Genomic DNA, 18,877 nt, shown 5'->3' on the forward strand with positions numbered 1-18,877 from the left:
ACAGTTTTTATTATTGAAGAAGTTGATTCAAGTATTTATTTAAATAATGATTCTGAAAGCATTCGTGTTAAAAAATACCCCTCGTTTTAATGATAAGTTACCTCTTCACGATAAGGAGGTATTTAATGATTTTCTCCCCTGATATTATTTAAATTACAATAATCAAAGTATAACTTTCATTTGTTAGAAAAAGCTAAATAATCATTTTAAATTCCGTAATTTTTAACTTCAACTCACTACTTTATTGCTGTTTTCCAATTTTTCAAATATAAAGCTTTTGTTGACAAAATATGGTATATTAAGAGCATTGAGTTTTCTTTTTCTTTTTTACAATCGGAAACATTGTATTTTCAAACAAGTCTGAAACCTTAGAATTACTATTTATAGAAAAGATCTAAGAATATTAAATATCCTAAAAAAAATATTAACGAAATAGCCTTAAAAATAAAGCTCTTTATCGTGATATAATAATTGATAATTAAAGCATTCAAAGCTGTGAATACGAAGTGACATTGGCAAATTTTAATTCTATACAATTATCATGCAAATAGAAAACAGCAAATTATCACAATGACATGTGAAATCACACACTATGAGACTTCATAATGCACTAAGTATGACTCTGAAATAAGTGTGTAATGTGAATAGGTTATATTCATAGTGCTTATTAATCGATAGATTTTCCATATTGATGATATCACATAGTTGAAATTCAAGGATAATTCATATAATGAATGATTCAGATGGATTCATGCATATTTTATTATATTTTTATGCTGACAGCAACACAAGTATCTTATAAATTACTCAACTCAACTTGAATAACAAATATTAAGATACGCCCATTTGAAATATGGATGTTAAAAGCATAGCTTAAATACTACCGTCGTGGTTTTTGAACTCATTTAATGTTATGCATTTGATACATTAACAAAATCTATTTTTAATAAAAACGATTTTTATTTCCAGTCTGAAGATATTCTAGTTTTCAAGGATAAATCTTTAAGTTAATTAGATGAACTAAAAAGTTCAAAACTTTTTTTCATGGTATTAAGTGCAGTTTATAGGGCTGACTTATCCGTTGCAACTTTTATACGAGTGTCAATCAATGTAGACAATCAATGAATTTCAGTGTTTTTTTTTTTTTTTTCGTTTTTTTTTTTTTAATAAATCTTAAGTAAGGATCAGAACTTCCAACGCATTTTAAAGTCATACGAACTTTTAGAAAATACTGCTTGAAGTGAATAAGATAAATTTCTTTTTTTAAACTCAAAACGTTTATTTAATTATTAAAGTATAAATATAACAGCTTGCTACATCCAAGTAATACACTCAAATCTCTATAGCTGAAATTTTGAAAGCAGTGGTCGTTCTTGGTAAATCGACATTTTATGCGCTCATTATATAATTCAATAAAATTTTACTTAAGTGCCTTTGAAGATCTCAAAAAGTTCGGAAAAGTCAAGAAAGTAAAATAAGGTGATGTACTTATTTTAGGATTTAGCGTCTCTTAAAGTTGATTTGTGGTCAAAATGACTGCTCCGGGTTTTCTTGTGTTATCAAAATAAAATTATTTAATTATAAAAATACTAAATTTCTATTAAGATGAAATATATTTTCATAATAGGTTTACTGTCATTAAAGGCATGTTCCAGTTTTTAAACTTTTCAGGTGAAATATTTCTTTCTTACTATATTATTATTAGATCTAAACCTTTTTTTAAACTTTGTAAATTCTATTTCTACCATAAGACATGACTGATTTTTTCATGCATTATCATAAAATTTCATTCTGTGGGAACAATTAAAACTATCCCTAATTGAATGATTATTTTTCCACATTCTGTTTCAACACATTGCTGACAGGCAACTTTTCTGTGAAATGGATGTGGAAGTAAAACAACATAAATAAACTTTAAAATTTCTTATTTATTATTCAACTCTTAATATTTCTTTTTCGTATGATAAAAAGTATAACTATCACCTACTTGTAATGGTACACCACAAGTTTCGCACATATATCCCGTTTCGTAAAGTTATAATAAATTGGTTGAGAATTGAATAGTAAAACTTGAAAAATAAGGAAAATTACGCCCACTTTTTAAAATAGTCACCACGAGATCACTGCTAATATGATTGCTATGACTCGTGACCGGTCACCAACGCTTGGCCACGAAAACACGAGTTTCTCGTGACTGGTTAGCAATGTGTTAAGTAATAATTCAGGCTTTCCTTTCGTTTATTTAAAATTTAAAAAATACAGTCGATTAATTGTGACCAAAGAACGTATTGAGGTTATAATTTTGTAGAAAATAATATTTTTAAATTGGATTCAAAGTAATGAGAAATTAATGATAATGATTGATAAGAGATAGCAGTTTTTGAAGATTTTTAAGAGATAACAATACGAAACAAAAGCAAAATTTCATTCAAATAAGAAAAAAACAAATTCAAATTATTAAAAAAAAACATCAAAATTAGTAACTTCCATCCTATTATCAAACATAGAATTCTATGATATGCAAGCAATCTAAATTTCAAAAGGTTTTAATATAGGTCAGTGTAATAACATCCTAAATCAGGTTCTCATTAGAATTATCCCTTTAGATTTTACAGTTATATGATGGATTTAGAAAAAGAAGTTTCGAGTTATTATCAGCGACTATTCTGAAAAGTAATCTTTCATCCCATAATTGATAAGAAACGGTTGAGACCAGTGTTACCGACATCGAAATGACCAGAATTCAGGTCGGATTCGCTCTCTTTTATGTAAATAATTGTAATTATGTAGAAATCAAAGCTATCGTACAAAAGATAGGCTGCCTCCAACACTTTTTGTGTTTTATTCTCTCTTCACGATCCCCCTCTGGGCACCATCCCTTTTGTCGATTGCTGCAATCCACCTTTCCTTATGTCTTTGACACCCATCATAGCGCCATTATTTAATTTTCGTGATGAAATTGGATCAAATAGCTACCTTCTAACTCAGATGAAAGGTTCTTCGAAGACAATTGATGAAAAATTTGTTTTTGAATGCCACTTTTCCCTTGCCGTTCGAATTATAGGTTTAAATTAATTATTATTTCTGCAGAGATGATGCTAGACTTTGTGGGGTCCTCTGAACATTTTTTTCTTTCTCTAAAGTCCCAGGAAGAAATTTATAACTTTAGAACCCATTATTGTAATGGGATCTATGACTGTTTATATAATTAAAACCCTAAGAGCGAACAGCATTTTTTAAATTATAGTAATTTTTTTTAAAAATTAATTTTCAAGCTTTGGATATTCATTCAAATTTTATTATTGACTATAACGAGTGCGATTTACAGAGAGAAATGTTGTGTTTAATAATTATCTAAAAATGTTTAAACATCTCTTATTTTATAGTGTTACGGTTCTAATTTCTATGTATAGTATGAATAGTTTCCTTTCATTCATATATATATATATATATATATATATATATATATTATGTGAATTGTTAAAGAATTATCCTTCCGGGTGAATTTTTAAACCACAAATTAATGGATTCTGAGTAGACAAAATTTTGAATGGTGACATTGAACAATTTAGTGAAAATTCAGTTTTCCAGAGTATCTTTCTACATGAATGTACTTTTAACGATTTAAAGAAAAAAAATAATAGGAAAAAGTTAACAGTAGTTTTTTAATTTAAGTCACCACCTTTTTGTTGACGATGAGGATTGCTTGTAAGATTTACCCTCTTAAAATCCATAACATTTTAGATAAAGTGCAATAATATTAGTGGGATTCGGAACTCGTTCTCTTAATCAAGATCCTCGAATTTCATACTTTAACAGCATTGTGAAATGATAAATTCGTGAAAAATTTGTTATAGTATCACATAATGAAAATTTTAAAAGTTACATTACAGATTATTTCTTTAGTTAAAATATAAATTGCTTGCAAAATTCCTGGTGGATATAAAAAAGTGGACAACTCGATGTAACAAAACTCTTATATATTACAGGAATAGTAAAGGGAAAAAATATATTCAAACTTAATTGCTAATTATATAGAAGTTATTGTTTTCTCTAGTGGAGGAAAGAAAAGATATATTTTGAAAATTATATTGCTATTTTAAAATAATATAATATTTTTTAAAGGATTTTTATAAAAAAGTACTTAAAGTCGATGGTTAAGGTATCCGACTCATTTCTTTTTTTAAAAAATTCAATAAAAATTTAATTTTATGTTTTATAAGCAAGCGTCCAAAAATATAAATTTATAGTAAAATTTAAAACTCTATTAAGTGTTTTTCAAAATAGCGGCAAATGAGCAGTTTTTATGTCACACTAACACGTCTTCAACAAATGGTAATGCATAAATTACAGAATAAATTTTTTAGATGAATAACCTAAATACCAGTGCTTTGAACAAAAATCTAAAAAAAATCCAAAATGACAATGGAATAGAACTAAATATATTGTTTAATATTGAAATTTTTAAGAAAAATTCAAAATGTTCTTATTTTATATTTTATCAAAGTAACAAATAGGCTTTTAGACCTTAGATTTTTCTTCAAAATATAGCTAATAACACACGCAAACGCAACAAAATTTACATACAAGAATTCAAATTCTTATAAACTTTTTCGTTACGTGTGTCAGCATAAAAGAAATTCTCGAAATCAGCGCTTTCAAGCAAATGCTTTTAAAATATAGAAATTTCTGAAATGTAAGAAAATTCTTAATTAATATTTCGAAAATCGATTTCTGAAAATGCCTCATTTGTTTCAAAAATAAAATTTATTCAAATGAAAGAAATGGTTAAATTACTCAATGCGTATAAAAAAAAAAACATTTTAGTTTTGTTTTCGGCAATTTACTTCTGGTTTCGGTTGCGAAATAACAACTATAACTTTGCTTCTAAAAATCATTTAAAAAGTTTTGGATAACTAATGAACATTCGTTCAAATATGGATAATTATTAAAAGGAATCGAATTTTTAACCTAAATTGTTGATTTTCACTAAATCGTTAGTGCTTTTTGCATACATCTTAATGAGAAAAAATTTTACTGCTTGGGTTAGCTCAAAGTTAATAAAATAAAAGTTAAGAAAAAACGAAAAAATAAATGAATAAAAAAACACTGCACCCCAATAGCGCGTTTTCGTTTTCAAATGAAAAATCGAAAGCGTAGGAAAAGCGTAGAAATTTCAGCGTAGGAATTTTTTCATAGTTTTGTTTGCGGGAATTTGCTTCCGGTTTCGATTAAAAAAAATAACTAACTTTACTTCGAAAAATCGGAGAAAATTTAAGGAATTATGGATAACTATTGAACTGAAGTTCAAATGTGGATAATTATTAAAGAATCGAATGTTTAATCTAAAATGCTGATTTTCGCTCAATCTAATACCTTAACATCTTAATTAGAAAAAATATTACTGCTTGAGTTAGCTCAAAGTTAATAAAATACAAATGAAGAAAAAACGAAAAAATAAATAAATAAAAAAACACCGCACCCCGAAGGCGTGTTTTTGTTTTCAAATATAAAATCGAAAGCGTAGGAAAGTATATGCAAGGCAAAGGGTAACAAATATTTAGATCACATTCTCAACTTTATACCAATCCTGAGAAAGGGTTGCATCAGCCCAAGTTGACCTAAATGTTAGCAAAGCTAATTAGTCGTGTCAAAATCTTGACGGGGAGTGGCTTTCAACACCTAATAGAGTTACATACTTTGTAATAAACGCGACATATTATGAAATTAAATGTAATTTAAAAAGAGCGGTTTTTAAACTCATACACCTTATTTGACTAATTACGATGTGTTTAGAAATATGTAATAGAAAAAAAATATTTAAACTGTATAAGGCATAAATATTGAATTTTGATAAGAAAAAAATTGAGATAATGGAATTTCACTTTATATTTAGGAACAATTCATTTACATGTGCGATTTTGATGTAAAGTGAACTAAAACAAACTGCTTGAAAGCAGGAGATTATAGATATGATGGATAGCGTAAACAACAATTTATCAAATTCTGAGTTGTCAAAATTTAAACTTGCTTTATAGAAAAAGAAAATTTTAATGGACTTTTTAAAATGTATGATACATTAACTAGTTTCGAATTTGTATTTTTTCAGACTGGTTTCCCTCATGTAATTAAGCATTAAATGCCAGTTATGGTGTTCCTCCTTAATATAAACTATGATAGTAGGCATAAAAGTCTATATATCTATGGTAGTTTTTACATTAATTTACTTCACCATAAAAGGGTTCCAGTAAATGGCATATTTATTTATTGTTTTTTAAATATATTAGTCCCTAAATTATTCTTTAAAAGTTATTTAATTCGAAATTCATGAAAAGTTCATTTATTAAAAATTTATTAATTAGAAATTTATAAAAACCATTAAAATTCTCTAATTAAATATTCATAAAAATTCAAAATTTTCAATTCTATATCTGAAAAACTATAATAAAATAACTCTCATTATTTATTATTGTATTATTTAGGTTCATTATTTATACATTTTTAACTTTTTCAGAAATTGAATAATTGACATTATAGCAAATAACTTATTACTTGGGACTGTGCATAAATAATGAAAACAGATTTAAAATTAATTATACATATTTCATTCAAAGCAGTCAAAGTTTAATGAATAATAGTAAAAAGATCAAAATATTTATTAACATAATTTTGCATTTTAGAATTGAACTGTCATTCAGAACTCAATTCATGCCTAAAGTGATATTTTTAGATATTTAAATTGTATGTAATGCCTTTGAGTAGAAGTCTCCATTATACTTCATTAATATTATGATTTATTCAAGTTTATTACATTTCCTCCGACCGATGTTCAGAGTTATATGCATAACCAATCGACCGCAATAAATATCTCATTTTTTTTTTCCATTTACGAATTTACCTATTATTGAATGGATTACAAGTCAACCGCTAAGATTGAAGTAGAGTTGCAAAACTTTGAAAAGATGAGTGAAAAATAACTATCATTAGCTGACGAATTATGACTTTTATCTATTCATTTCAATATAAAAAAATAATATAATTTGACTGGCTTTTGAAATTGAGTTATCTAGCTTCAGTTGTCCTTTTAAAGGTCATAAACTTAAAACATATTAAAGGATAATTTTTGAAGCAAATTTAGAAATATAATGAAAAAAAATAAAAAGAGCGAAGGTATAGAATTAGTGCTTGATTCAATATTTCAGTTTTATATTTAGGAAACTTATTTTAAAACGAGCTTTTTAGAAAGCCTTTTGTAAGATTCGAAGAGAAATTTTAAGAAATAAAAGGAAATAATCTGCTACATCTATAAAAAAGCAAGAGATTAATGTAAAATAACATTAGCTGATGAATTATTGTGTTTTCCCTATTCATTTCAATTTTGCAAAAAATTAGATCATTTGACTGGCTTTTGAAATCGAGTTATTTACCTTCAGAGGCCCTTTTGAATTTCATTATAAATGTAAAACATAATTTTACAAAATTATTTAAGCAAATTAAAAATTTGTTCTTTAAAGTATGTTATAAAGGACAATGAATCAAATAAAAAGAATGAAAAAATGAAAAGAAGGAAGTTGGATATATTTTTGTTTGACTTAATCTTTTAGTTTTGTATTTAGAAATTTTATTTTAGAAAAGGCTTTTCAGAAGGACTTTTTAAAAATTGAAAGGAAATTTTTAAAAGGGAAAATTTGATCTGCTTCTGTTAGAGCAAAAGTTTTTAAGTCTTTTCATTACGTTGTGATTTAAAACTTGTTTTCATTCAAATCAGCTGAAGTTTCTCTTATTTGCAAACATTATTTATTGTTATTCCTTATGGGTCTGTGTGGAGAGCTTTTACGCTTCAGAGAATGATATGTATCAAGTGCTGCTGCTAGAATTAAAGAAGTTAAAAAATATTTAATGGCAGTTATTATATCAACCTTTATATGCGTCATAAAAGGCTAACTATTTAATGACTTTGAATATTAACGTTCCATATTAAGATTTAATTAGTAAAAGTTTGTAACTTTTTGTGTCATTTTATCAGTTTATATTATTAACAGTTTGCACACTTTTGTGTCACTTCACCAGTTTATATTATTTAAAATGTGTAATTTTAAATGTGTAATTAATTAAAATGTGCACTTTTGTGTTATTTAATTACTTTTCCATTTAAAACTTATTTTCATTCAAATCGGTTGGAATTTTTTAACAGTTATTTATCAGTAGACTACCGTATTTAGTGGCAGTTTCAGCCTCTTATAACGTTATGTGAGTCATTAAAAGGCTCAAATTTTACCATGACTTTCTATATTACCGTTCTATACTTTTAATAATTTAAGCTCCATATTTTTAAAAATTTAAGTTCTATGTTGCTAAAATTTACAATCTTTATCATTAAAAGTTTGTAAAGTTTTGTGTCATTTAATTAGTTATTTAAAGTTTGATTTCATTCACATGTGCGGAAATTTTATGACTTTTATTTATTTGTCGACTACCATATTTAACGTTGGTTTTAACATATTGAGACTTTATACCAGTTATAAAAGGCTTGCATGATTTTATGATCTTAAATATTAACGTTCTCTATTTTTAACAGCTTTACTTTGAATAATACTACAAAAATTTTGTAAATTTTTGTGTCATTTTATTAGTTTATGTTATAAAAAGTTGTTTTCTTTCAAATTGTCAGATTTTATGGTTTTTATTTTTTATATACTATATTTAGTGGTAGTTTTAACCTTATTTTACTTTTTATGAGTCATAAAAGGCGTATACTATTTTATGACCTTATTTATTAATGTTCTATGCTTTTTAAAGTTTAAGTTCTAGTCATTAAAAGCTTGTAATTTTTCTTGTCATTTCATTAGTTTGTCATTTTTTTCATTCAAATAATATGGAATTTCATGGCATTTATGTGTAAATTAATATATAGTGGTAGTTTTAACCATATAATACTTAATATGAGTCTAAAAAGGAGTCTATCAAAAACATATTTATATTGTTTTATTAATAATTATGAACTGAATAAACAAAAAAAATTGTTTTTTCCCCTATTACCTAATATTTTATTGATTTTGGATTTTAAGGCAAAAGCATTTCCTCAACAGCCCATTGTAGGCGAGAGGGATCATAGAGGTTGAGGCTTCATAATTTCGTGACCAACAGCATGATGGAAGCAATGTGAGCAGCATTGTGCTCCAACCGTCTTTACTTCTCAGATAAGCTGGCACACATCAATCTGAAACTGGGTGGTCTTCACGCCTCCTCCTGGGATCAAACCCAAAACAGTCCCCCACAATGACTAGTCTGTGCCTTAACCGCTGCAGGACATTGTTTGCAGGACATAAATGCTAGGCAGCAAAGAACAATTAGATTTACCTGTAATGTTGCAATGACCCATCTTCTAGCTCTTTGGAAAATTTCTTCATCTGACCAATCAGGGTGTTGCTCTAAAATTCGCTCAGCTACAACATTATGCCACCGAAAAAATAAAATTCCAAAATTCAGCAATGCTGGGTTTTGATTGGATCTAGGATCACCAAGAACTGAAACAAAAAAGAAAAAAATTGAACTGTTTGTAAATAACAGAAACTATCAATCACATAACATTCAAACTAAGCTTAATATTCCTGATTATACTTCCTGATATGAAACATTTTAAGCTTAAGACCTCTTTATGCTTTGATATTTGGTAATTGTCTAATTAAATTTTAACTTGAGTTCTCTTTTTCTTTAAATTAGTTAATTGAATAATGCAAAGGAAAATCTGTTGGAATTTAACATCATAACTTACCATGGTAAAACTTGACATCACAGTTGTAATCTTTCGATTGAAATGGGTAATACAATATTTTATTGAGTTAACTATTAGTTTGCTGTTTGATTTTAAAATTTCATTTCTTCGACAAGAAGTAATTAGTCAAAAAGAAAAAAGAAAAAAAACTTACGAAACATTCTCTCTGGACTAAGTTTTCCCAAGTACCTCGCTGGGGGCGGATTGATAAGAGGAGCCCTCGCGTAATTCCTTGGTGGAAACTTGCCACTCGGATCAGTTAGGAGGGATCCATTTTGAAAAGAACGCATACTGTTGACCCATGCCTCACTCGTGCTGTAAATAAAACTACCATCTATCCAACTGGTGACTTGGTTCAGCTGAAAATAAAATTTAAACATCTTTAATATTCACATTTGTTTAGATAAATTGATTTCGTATAAAAAGTATAACTAAAGCTTAATAAATTGTAAAAGTTTGAATATTAAGTACGTCAAAATCAGATTAAGAATGAAACGTAAAGAAACCAATTAGATGTGTTTGAATAAAAAAAAGTTAATTAAGCATAAGCAGTATAATAACATTAACTTTTAAATTTTTAATTTGATTATGAAATTAGGTATCTTTTTTTCATCTCATGCCAAAAAATTTTATCCGTTGAACATTGTGAGGATAAGTTTCAAAAAAATAATTTTTTTTATGCAAGGTATACTTTTTTATAAGTTGTGTGTGGCCAAACCATTTAAAGCGAACAGACAGCCTTTATAATGATTAATTTAAAGAAAAGGTGTAAATAAAAGTTTTTGTATAAAATTATATGCTCAAATTTTTTAATGAAGTATATAAGAAGATTAATAACAGTGTTTAGTTAAAAACGCTTACACTGTAAAAAGTTCCGGATCAAATTACGGTATGAAGTATCGGTACTATGGGAGCAACATCCGTAAAATCCATTTTATCATAAAATCCATTTTTGAAGTAAAATATTATACAATGATTTTTACAGCATTTATTTATTAAATTGCAGTGAATTTTACGATGATTATTATCGCAAAAATTACAATATATCAGATTTTATGTTTCGTAACAGGGATAATGGAGTTTTTACCGTAATTAGATCCGAAGTTTTTAACAGCGTACATATATTTCACAATATTAAAAAATTTCTCGTGAAAATTTAAATTTTTTTTAAAATTCAGGCATTTGTATGACAATTATTTAAACGAATTAAAAATTTGAAAAAAAAAAGAAATTTTTAATACGACTCTTTAAAGGAAAGTTGCTTCGATAAGCAATAATTTTTTTTTTTTTATCAAGAATACTCTAGCTTTAATGTTTAAAGTTTTTTGGCTGATAAAAGAATAACACATTAAATTTACAAATATTTTTGCATTGAACCAAACAGCTGTACTAATAATCATTCCATTATAGAAAAATATTAAGCAAAATATTTTGTATCAATTTATAAGAATAAACAAGATTCTTTCCATTCGCTTCGTAAAAGTAAAGCGAAGTATTTCAGCAACATTTTATAGTGGGTCAAGATGGCGGTCTTGGAGGTCGAAAACTACAATTTTTTGACCATCGGCATGATGGTAAAACGTGATAGGAATGGCGCATCTGCCTTTTTTACTTTCCCTAGAAGCCAACCATCAATTTTATTTCCGATGGGCGGCTTCAAGCCGCCATCAGGAATCGAACCCCAGCTATTTACTATCACAGCTCAGAACCCTAGCTAGTGCCATCACGGCTCCATATTCTTCTCAACTTCATTTAAAAATTAAAAAAAATCATTTAACGTGGTTAAAATATATTCGTTAAAATATTTCGTGGAAACTATATATGTCTATCAATATGGATAACTAAAGTTAACATATTAACAGAAATGTAGCACTCATACTGAACCTAAAATATTTCTAAACTAAAACTCAACTATTTTCCACGTGAATTATAATATAAATATGCGATAATTTACACAAGGCAAACATTTCGAATTTCTAAAATATTCTAAACCTACATTAAATAAAATGTTTTTGATCAATTGAAAAAAAATATTAAGAAAACGCTGCATGAAGAAACAAAAGTTATAAATTTTGCAGATTTTATCTTAAGCTAACTAATATTGCCAGTTTATAAGAAGTTACGCTGCACTAGAAGTTACAAAAAATTATTTTGATAAAACTTTTTAAGTACATTAAAAGATTAATGCCTATTTTTTGAAGGTAATGTGTAAGTTAATAATATGCATGCAAGGAAAACGTTTCTTAAAAATAATTGTTAAAAGTCACGTATGGAAGTAGATATAGCACATTTTATAAATTTTCATTGATGGAATAAAAATTTCCGCTTTTCATAATTGAGTTAACTTACTTCGCTTGCTTCACAATCTCTTACATTCATTGATATATTTAAATAAAATAACCAAACTTAATTACTTATTTTTCTAAGTATTCTTTTGACAAAAAAAAATCAAACAGTCTCTCTTTATTTCAATGTTTTTTTGTAATCACCATTATTATTTTTCACATTGAGCAACATTATTACTAGCTAATGCTGTCACGCAAATGCGTGTTTATAATTTCTATCAAAATGATTTACAGATATTTTTAAAACTAAATCTAACAAAACGCTCAAATAATATCGTTTTTAAAAGCAATTGTATTTGAATAATGGAAAATACGCTCCATAATTTTGCGAGTGTTCTGTTATTCTGAATATAAGTTGGTAATACCACACAAAGAGATCGTTATCTCTTGATCTATTTTAAACTCAAACACAGATTTTTTCTTGTGAACATAGTTGCAAGGAAATAATTACAATTTCGCAGCAGTTTTTATAGCTTCGTGATATTGGAATAATTTATGGCTTTAAAAACAGAGATATCGGTCATCTAGCTTGAAACCCTTCATTCGAGTTATTATCTAGGAGGGAGGTGGCGAATTACCCAATAAAAAAACAACAATATAGTTTTCGTGATTGCATTAGAAAGTACTTAATTTTAAACAAGTTATCAAGAGTTTCACTGAACTTTAATTGGTTTATAAACAATATTTTTTTTAAAAATTTATTTAAACTACGTATTTTAATAATCTCATTATGTCTTTTTTCTATAACGAGACACTAAAAAAAAATCAAAAATAATAACAATTCTTGCTTTAAGGTAAAATGAATTTATTAAATGGACGTGTCGGAGCGCTTTTCATGTGTTTGCAAAATCACATATAAATGATTTCTGTAATTTAAACTATAGCTTTCCTTTTCACTAAGTTTAAAACTAAGTTTCATTAATTAAGTTTTAAGTGTAGATTAAGTTGAGCCAGTGTAAAGTTATTTTTTTAAAGAAAATCTGTAGCTTTCTCTTTTAAGACAATTCAAAATTATGAAACTGACGAGAATAACCTTTGTGAAATTTTCATAATTTCTTACTTTCAAAACGTATATGCTTAGTTAGCTAAAACATTTTACTACGGTTAAATTCATCAAGATAATTTTTCATAAGTTAATAGTGTTTTGTATAGCTACATGAGGAATATTTTTCTCAAATTTTATGTTAAGAATAACAAATAAGAGAAAGATCTTGCGTATACTCTGTATACTTGCGTATACTCTTGCGTATACACTGCTCTTCACATCGATAGAATGAACACTGAATAATTTTAATTTGCATCCTTCATACCCGAGTATGCTATAACCGCTTATAAGTTCACTGAGTTTTTTCCATTTATATAAATATTTTCTTGGGTTTTAATAATTTTCGAATAATTAAAAAAATTGTTTTCAGGGTTTTTGTTAAATATGTAGCTATATATGTAGCTAATATGTATTTTTATGGGAAAAATACTTAAAACAAATCTTTTTGTAATATAACATACTCAAATTTTATACAATAAATCAAATTCTTCATATAAAATCCTAAATTTCTTGCACATTTTTAGCATAATTTAAATTACCAGCCTTTCGCAATACTTTAGAGAAAAACACAAGTACCAATCACTATTTCAGACCTAAGAATACTTTGTTTGATCTTTAAGCCCTACTAAATGCTTTTACGACTATATGTATTTTAACATTTCAGATAAGAAATTATCAAAATCAAATGCTATTAGCTTATTTATTAACGTGTTTGTTAAAAGCAAACCCTCACACTTACTCTTGGTCTTAAGAGTATAAAACAATTATAGAATATCAGACAGAAGTATTCATTTTATAATAAAATTCATTCTTAAAAAAATGCACTATTAGTTTAATTTAATACTAATAACAATTATTGTTTTAGTTTGGAAAAAGATAATGTTGTTAACGAAATCTAATGAATTGAAATAAAGCTAAAATGAAATTCACATATTTTTATCAAGTGTTATGGTTATCGAAATACAGGGCTAAAGAGAATACAAGGGCTAGTTCACTCCGCTCTTAGAGCTGAAGCTACGATTTCCCTCCTCATGACGTCACTGTGTCCACAGATCTCGGAGATCGCAAGCAAAGATATGATAACTTTGCATCTTTCTCTTTGTAAAAATAAGTTAGACTTTTCTGGTCATTAGCCTTCAAACTTTACGTAATTAACACATTATTTCCGTTCATAAACATAGTTCAAAAAAAACTTTCTTGGTTATTATATTAAAAAAATACCATTTTAAACTTATAAAAATGTTTTGCTAGTTGGTGAAAATGACACGATAAATACTTTATTTTAAAAAGTTCAGTTTTAACTTTAACTATTAAGAAAAATGAAGTCATATATCGACACTTTTTTTATCTACATATTCTTTTATAAAGATAAGTTAAGTTAAATTAAGAATCCCTGATTTTAAAATATGTCGTTAATAGCAATTTGTTCATACTTAATCATTAGGAAACATCAACTTTAAACGCTAATTACTGAAACAAAATAATAATTTAGGTTCATAATGACATTAGAAATTTTACAATTGTTTATGGACATTTAAATTTAAAATGATATAATTTATAGATATTTAAATTGAAGAGAATATAATTTTTAAAAAAAATCATAAATATTTAGAATAACTACATTAAAAAATATGTTATGAAATTAGGAGAATTTCAACTATATACTATATATTTTATTTATACTTTTTACTTACATTTTAATTTTCTTTGACTTTATCTATTTTTTAATTCTTTTCACCTGCCTTTCTTTATGAAGTAACGAGGCGGTTTCTATTTAGATAATGAATTTTTATAAAAGTTCTTTACGACAGAATAAACGTATTGCTGTTTTATATTAACTGTGTCATTTCGGAATCCATTCTTTACATAGTTGTTCATTTACTTTAGGGAACACGCGAAAAATTATACTTTTTCCTTTTGTTTTTATATCAGAATTTTTGTAAGTTGCAATCGCGCAAACTGGCATTTCGATAATAGTTATAAATTCTTGTAAATTCACTGCAAAGACTGAGGAAAGTCATTATAGAAAATAACAAATGTCTTAGAATATCTCGCAAAAAGAAATGATCCAATATTAGTTAGAGCTAGTAAGGCCAAACGCTCCGTTCTTGAAGTAAAAGTGCGAGCTTTGCGCCAAAGTGACGTCACTAGAGTGACGTCGGAGGATCGGCGCGGCGAAAGATACTTCAAAGGAGTGAACTAGCCCTTCTATTCTCTTTAGCCCTGATCGAAATATTGCAGCACTTCTCCAATTAATTTTTTCTATTGACCTCAGTTTAAATCACTTTTTTGCGCGTGCAGCTGTTTATATATATATATATGCCATTAGTTATTTGGGATTGTGTAAATCGGTGTCTGATTGATCGGTAAAAAAACCACATTTTTCTTAAAGGTGATCACTTGGACGACGTTATCTTTGGCCAACGACGTCCAAATAACCGTCATTTATACCTGGAACACACGCCCAATTTCCAGTAGCCAAAGATTTAAGAGCTGATAACATTGTATTTTGTCGTAATCTCGATTGGCCGTGATTAGCAATGTTAGCACTTTTTTCAAGTTTCATTTATCTAAATTATAAAAAAAATCGGGGTTATGATTATATGCAACTTAAACACCATAATACAATATTTTTTTCTTTTCTTTATTACACCATGTATGGAAATTTTTCAGATATTTGATATTGGAGATCGTTAACACACGAACCGTCCTTAAATATAAAAAAAAATTAAAAAGTTTTATGTAAAATTAATCTAAATTATTTTAAACTTTATTTTCTAAATAATAGTCAAATAATATAACATATTCAATCAAAGATTACTGAAGAAAATGTACAATATTTGGTTTAAAGATTGTGTATCTTTTGTATGATTCTTCTTCTCAAGAACATTTGGTCAAATAATTAGATTTTGAATCTTTAAGCATATTATGGCTGACCACACAAGGTATGCTAAATCAAAGTTAATGGTAAATAAACAGTAGTATTTCAATATAGTTTCAGACAATTTAGACCTTATCAATATAACTTTAAACGATATAAACTTCATTTATATAGCTTCAGATGCAGAGTATATTTTAATATTTGCACTAAAAATGCTATCAAGCAAACATTTCACTAATAGTTAATTTGTAGAAATCGCAAGTTTATTTCTTTGAAGTAACTTTCCCTTTTTATTATTTCTAGTCTGTCCATCTTTCGTAATTAATACTCAAATAAAAGCAATGTATTAAAAATTCGCAATAAATATTAAAGCAATTGTATGTAATTTCAAAATCTCAGAAAAATATTTTATTTAAATAATTTGAAAGAATTTGATTTAAAAAAATAACTTCATATAATTAAAAACAATTATTAAAATACAAGAATAAAGGAAAATAATTTTGAAAAATTAAAATACAAGAATACAGGAAAATAATTTTGAAAAATTAAAATACAAGAATACAGGAAAATAATTTTGAAAAAATAATTAAAATAAGAATACAGGAAAATAATTTTGAAAAAATAATTAAAATGCAAGAATACAGGAAAATAATTTTGAAAAAATAATTAAAATACAAGAATACAAAATAATGTTAAAAAAATAATTAAAATACAAGATTTAAATAAAATCGATCGAGTAGTTCCTGAAAAATCGAATTTTTAATATAATCTAAGTTTCTTTTAAAATTTGTATTTTGCATGTATTTTGCGATATTTTCTTCTTATAAGATCAAAATATTGGGACTATATTCCCCAGATTGCGTCTACCTATACTTCAGAGGTCAAAACTCCGAAACCGTCGCTAAAAATTCTGAAAAAGTGCATTTTTGAGTCTGATTTCGTTACTTCAAATATTGTCTGCACTAAATAATTAGCATATTTGAGGCCACCCTCTTAAACAATTACGATTGAGTCTTTGAACGTGAAGATCTGATCATTAGATCTAAAATTATTCAGAATGGTCCGTTTACATGAAAAAAAAAAAATATATTAGCATTTCATATAAGGCAGATTTTAATTCAATATAGAGTTGAGAAATGTGACAGATGATATTGCTTTTAATAATTATTATAACAACTCAAAAATTATTAGCATTTGTAAAAGACAACCAAGTAATTTATTAAAAAATAGTAAAGTGATAAACAAAAAGGGCTGTTATAAAAATATCCGGGTATTGAGAGAAATAAAGTATAAGGTTGCCTTATAAATCTAGATTATCTCAACCAGATATTGCTTGTGACATCTAGTTAAGTAAATAAGCAAATATCGTACAAGAATAAAAACAAATAGGTGTGTGCAGATGTTGTTCTTTTGGGTGACGAGGCTAATCCCATTCCTAAAGAATGATTTAATCCAAAGAACAAACGAATCCACCCAAGTCTTCAATATGATTCATAATCCTTTTATGACTACTGTTCTGTCATTCGTTTTCTTATTTATGAGAGTAACTAGTGGGAACTAAGAGGGTGAAGCAACGCAACCTGCACCTGTCAACCGAGGATTTTTTTCTTCTTTCTAAGTGATGTTTGTCAGTCACAAATGATTCTATTGCAGAAAGACCTCGTCTGAAATGAATGGATTAACTTGTGGGAATTGAAAAAGAAATAAAAATCACTATTATTTTATGCTTGTTTGATCGACACGAGGAATGCATCATGGGATTTGATATGATAAAAACAAATAAGATTAAAAGCATTGAATGCGGTACGTGGGGTTATGAGTTACAAAGAAAAATGTGATGTTTGGAATTGTAAATCTTCGAAGTACAACCTAATGACAATGATAAATGCACATTGAATTTATTACTCAAAAAATATGTTTTAATGATTAACATGGGGAACAATTTTTTTCAGTGTATTTTAAATTTTGGCAACTTTTTAAATGTAAATAAGATTTCAATTACAATTTTTGTCAGTCGTTTATTGTTGATATTTATTTTCGATTAAATTTTAACACTAGAAAGACGGATAGAGCCAATTCAGCCTCTCTCGTTTTTCGTTGCTGAGTAATTTTATTTCATAACCGTCGTTAAACATCCATCACAATTTTGGTCTTACGACTACTGATGTTCAACTGCAGAACCTTGTAATTTTGAACTCAATCCAGAAGACACGGGAACTCCTGGATCAAGTATTGGAGGAAATTTGCATTCGTCGAGGACTTTTTTATGGAACTAAACAGCATTTATGTGACATGGAGAGAAAAACCACGAACTCCCCCCATGGTTAACCAAACGGCAAGGGGACTCTAGCCCATGATCCGTCTACCAATGAGGATATTTTTACGTCCGCACAGTGGTCATTGCGTGGCGGATGCAAAAATCGTATCTCTCAGCCATCGCTGGGAGTTGAACCTGGGTCACCTCATTGGAAGGCAAGCGCTCTATCCCTTGAGCCACCACGGCTCTTGTTCTGTAATTTAAAAATAACTTCCTGGAAGTTGAGTATTTTTGACTTTTCATAATTATTGATCCAATTTATGTGATTTTTTAATCATTCATGTTTTAATCTTATAGGAACGTATGCATAGAATCTTATACCTAGATTGGCGAGAGAGGCCAAAGTTGCCCATATGAATTTCGGTAGGTATCCCATAACCCCAATTAGTTTTGGGCAAACGGTAAACTTTTGGTATATTTACCCCAGTATGAGGTAAAAAAACATGGGTATTTCAACTTATCTATATTTATTATTTACAGAGAAAAGAAAATTCAGTTATCTAAGAAACTAATG

At 27.4% G+C, this 18,877-nt stretch overlaps 1 protein-coding gene across 3 annotated transcripts in view; it reads right to left on the reverse strand.

Moving 5' to 3' along the window:
* The window catches only part of Duox (dual oxidase), a 201,744-nt gene that overhangs the window by 75,417 nt on the left and 107,450 nt on the right, over positions 1–18,877 (reverse strand). For all 3 annotated transcript variants that reach the window (XM_043045166.3, XM_043045167.3, XM_087168163.1), the window contains exons 5-6: positions 9,930–10,134; positions 9,361–9,527 (exon numbers count right to left, since the gene is read on the reverse strand). In XM_043045166.3, the coding sequence (XP_042901100.1) occupies positions 9,361–9,527; positions 9,930–10,134 (372 nt within the window). The remainder of the gene's footprint in view (positions 1–9,360; positions 9,528–9,929; positions 10,135–18,877) is intronic.

This window comes from Parasteatoda tepidariorum, chromosome 7 (assembly GCF_982258835.1).
Source record: "Parasteatoda tepidariorum strain Cologne lab strain chromosome 7, Ptep-v5.0, whole genome shotgun sequence".
In the NCBI taxonomy this organism is placed as follows: domain Eukaryota; kingdom Metazoa; phylum Arthropoda; class Arachnida; order Araneae; family Theridiidae; genus Parasteatoda; species Parasteatoda tepidariorum.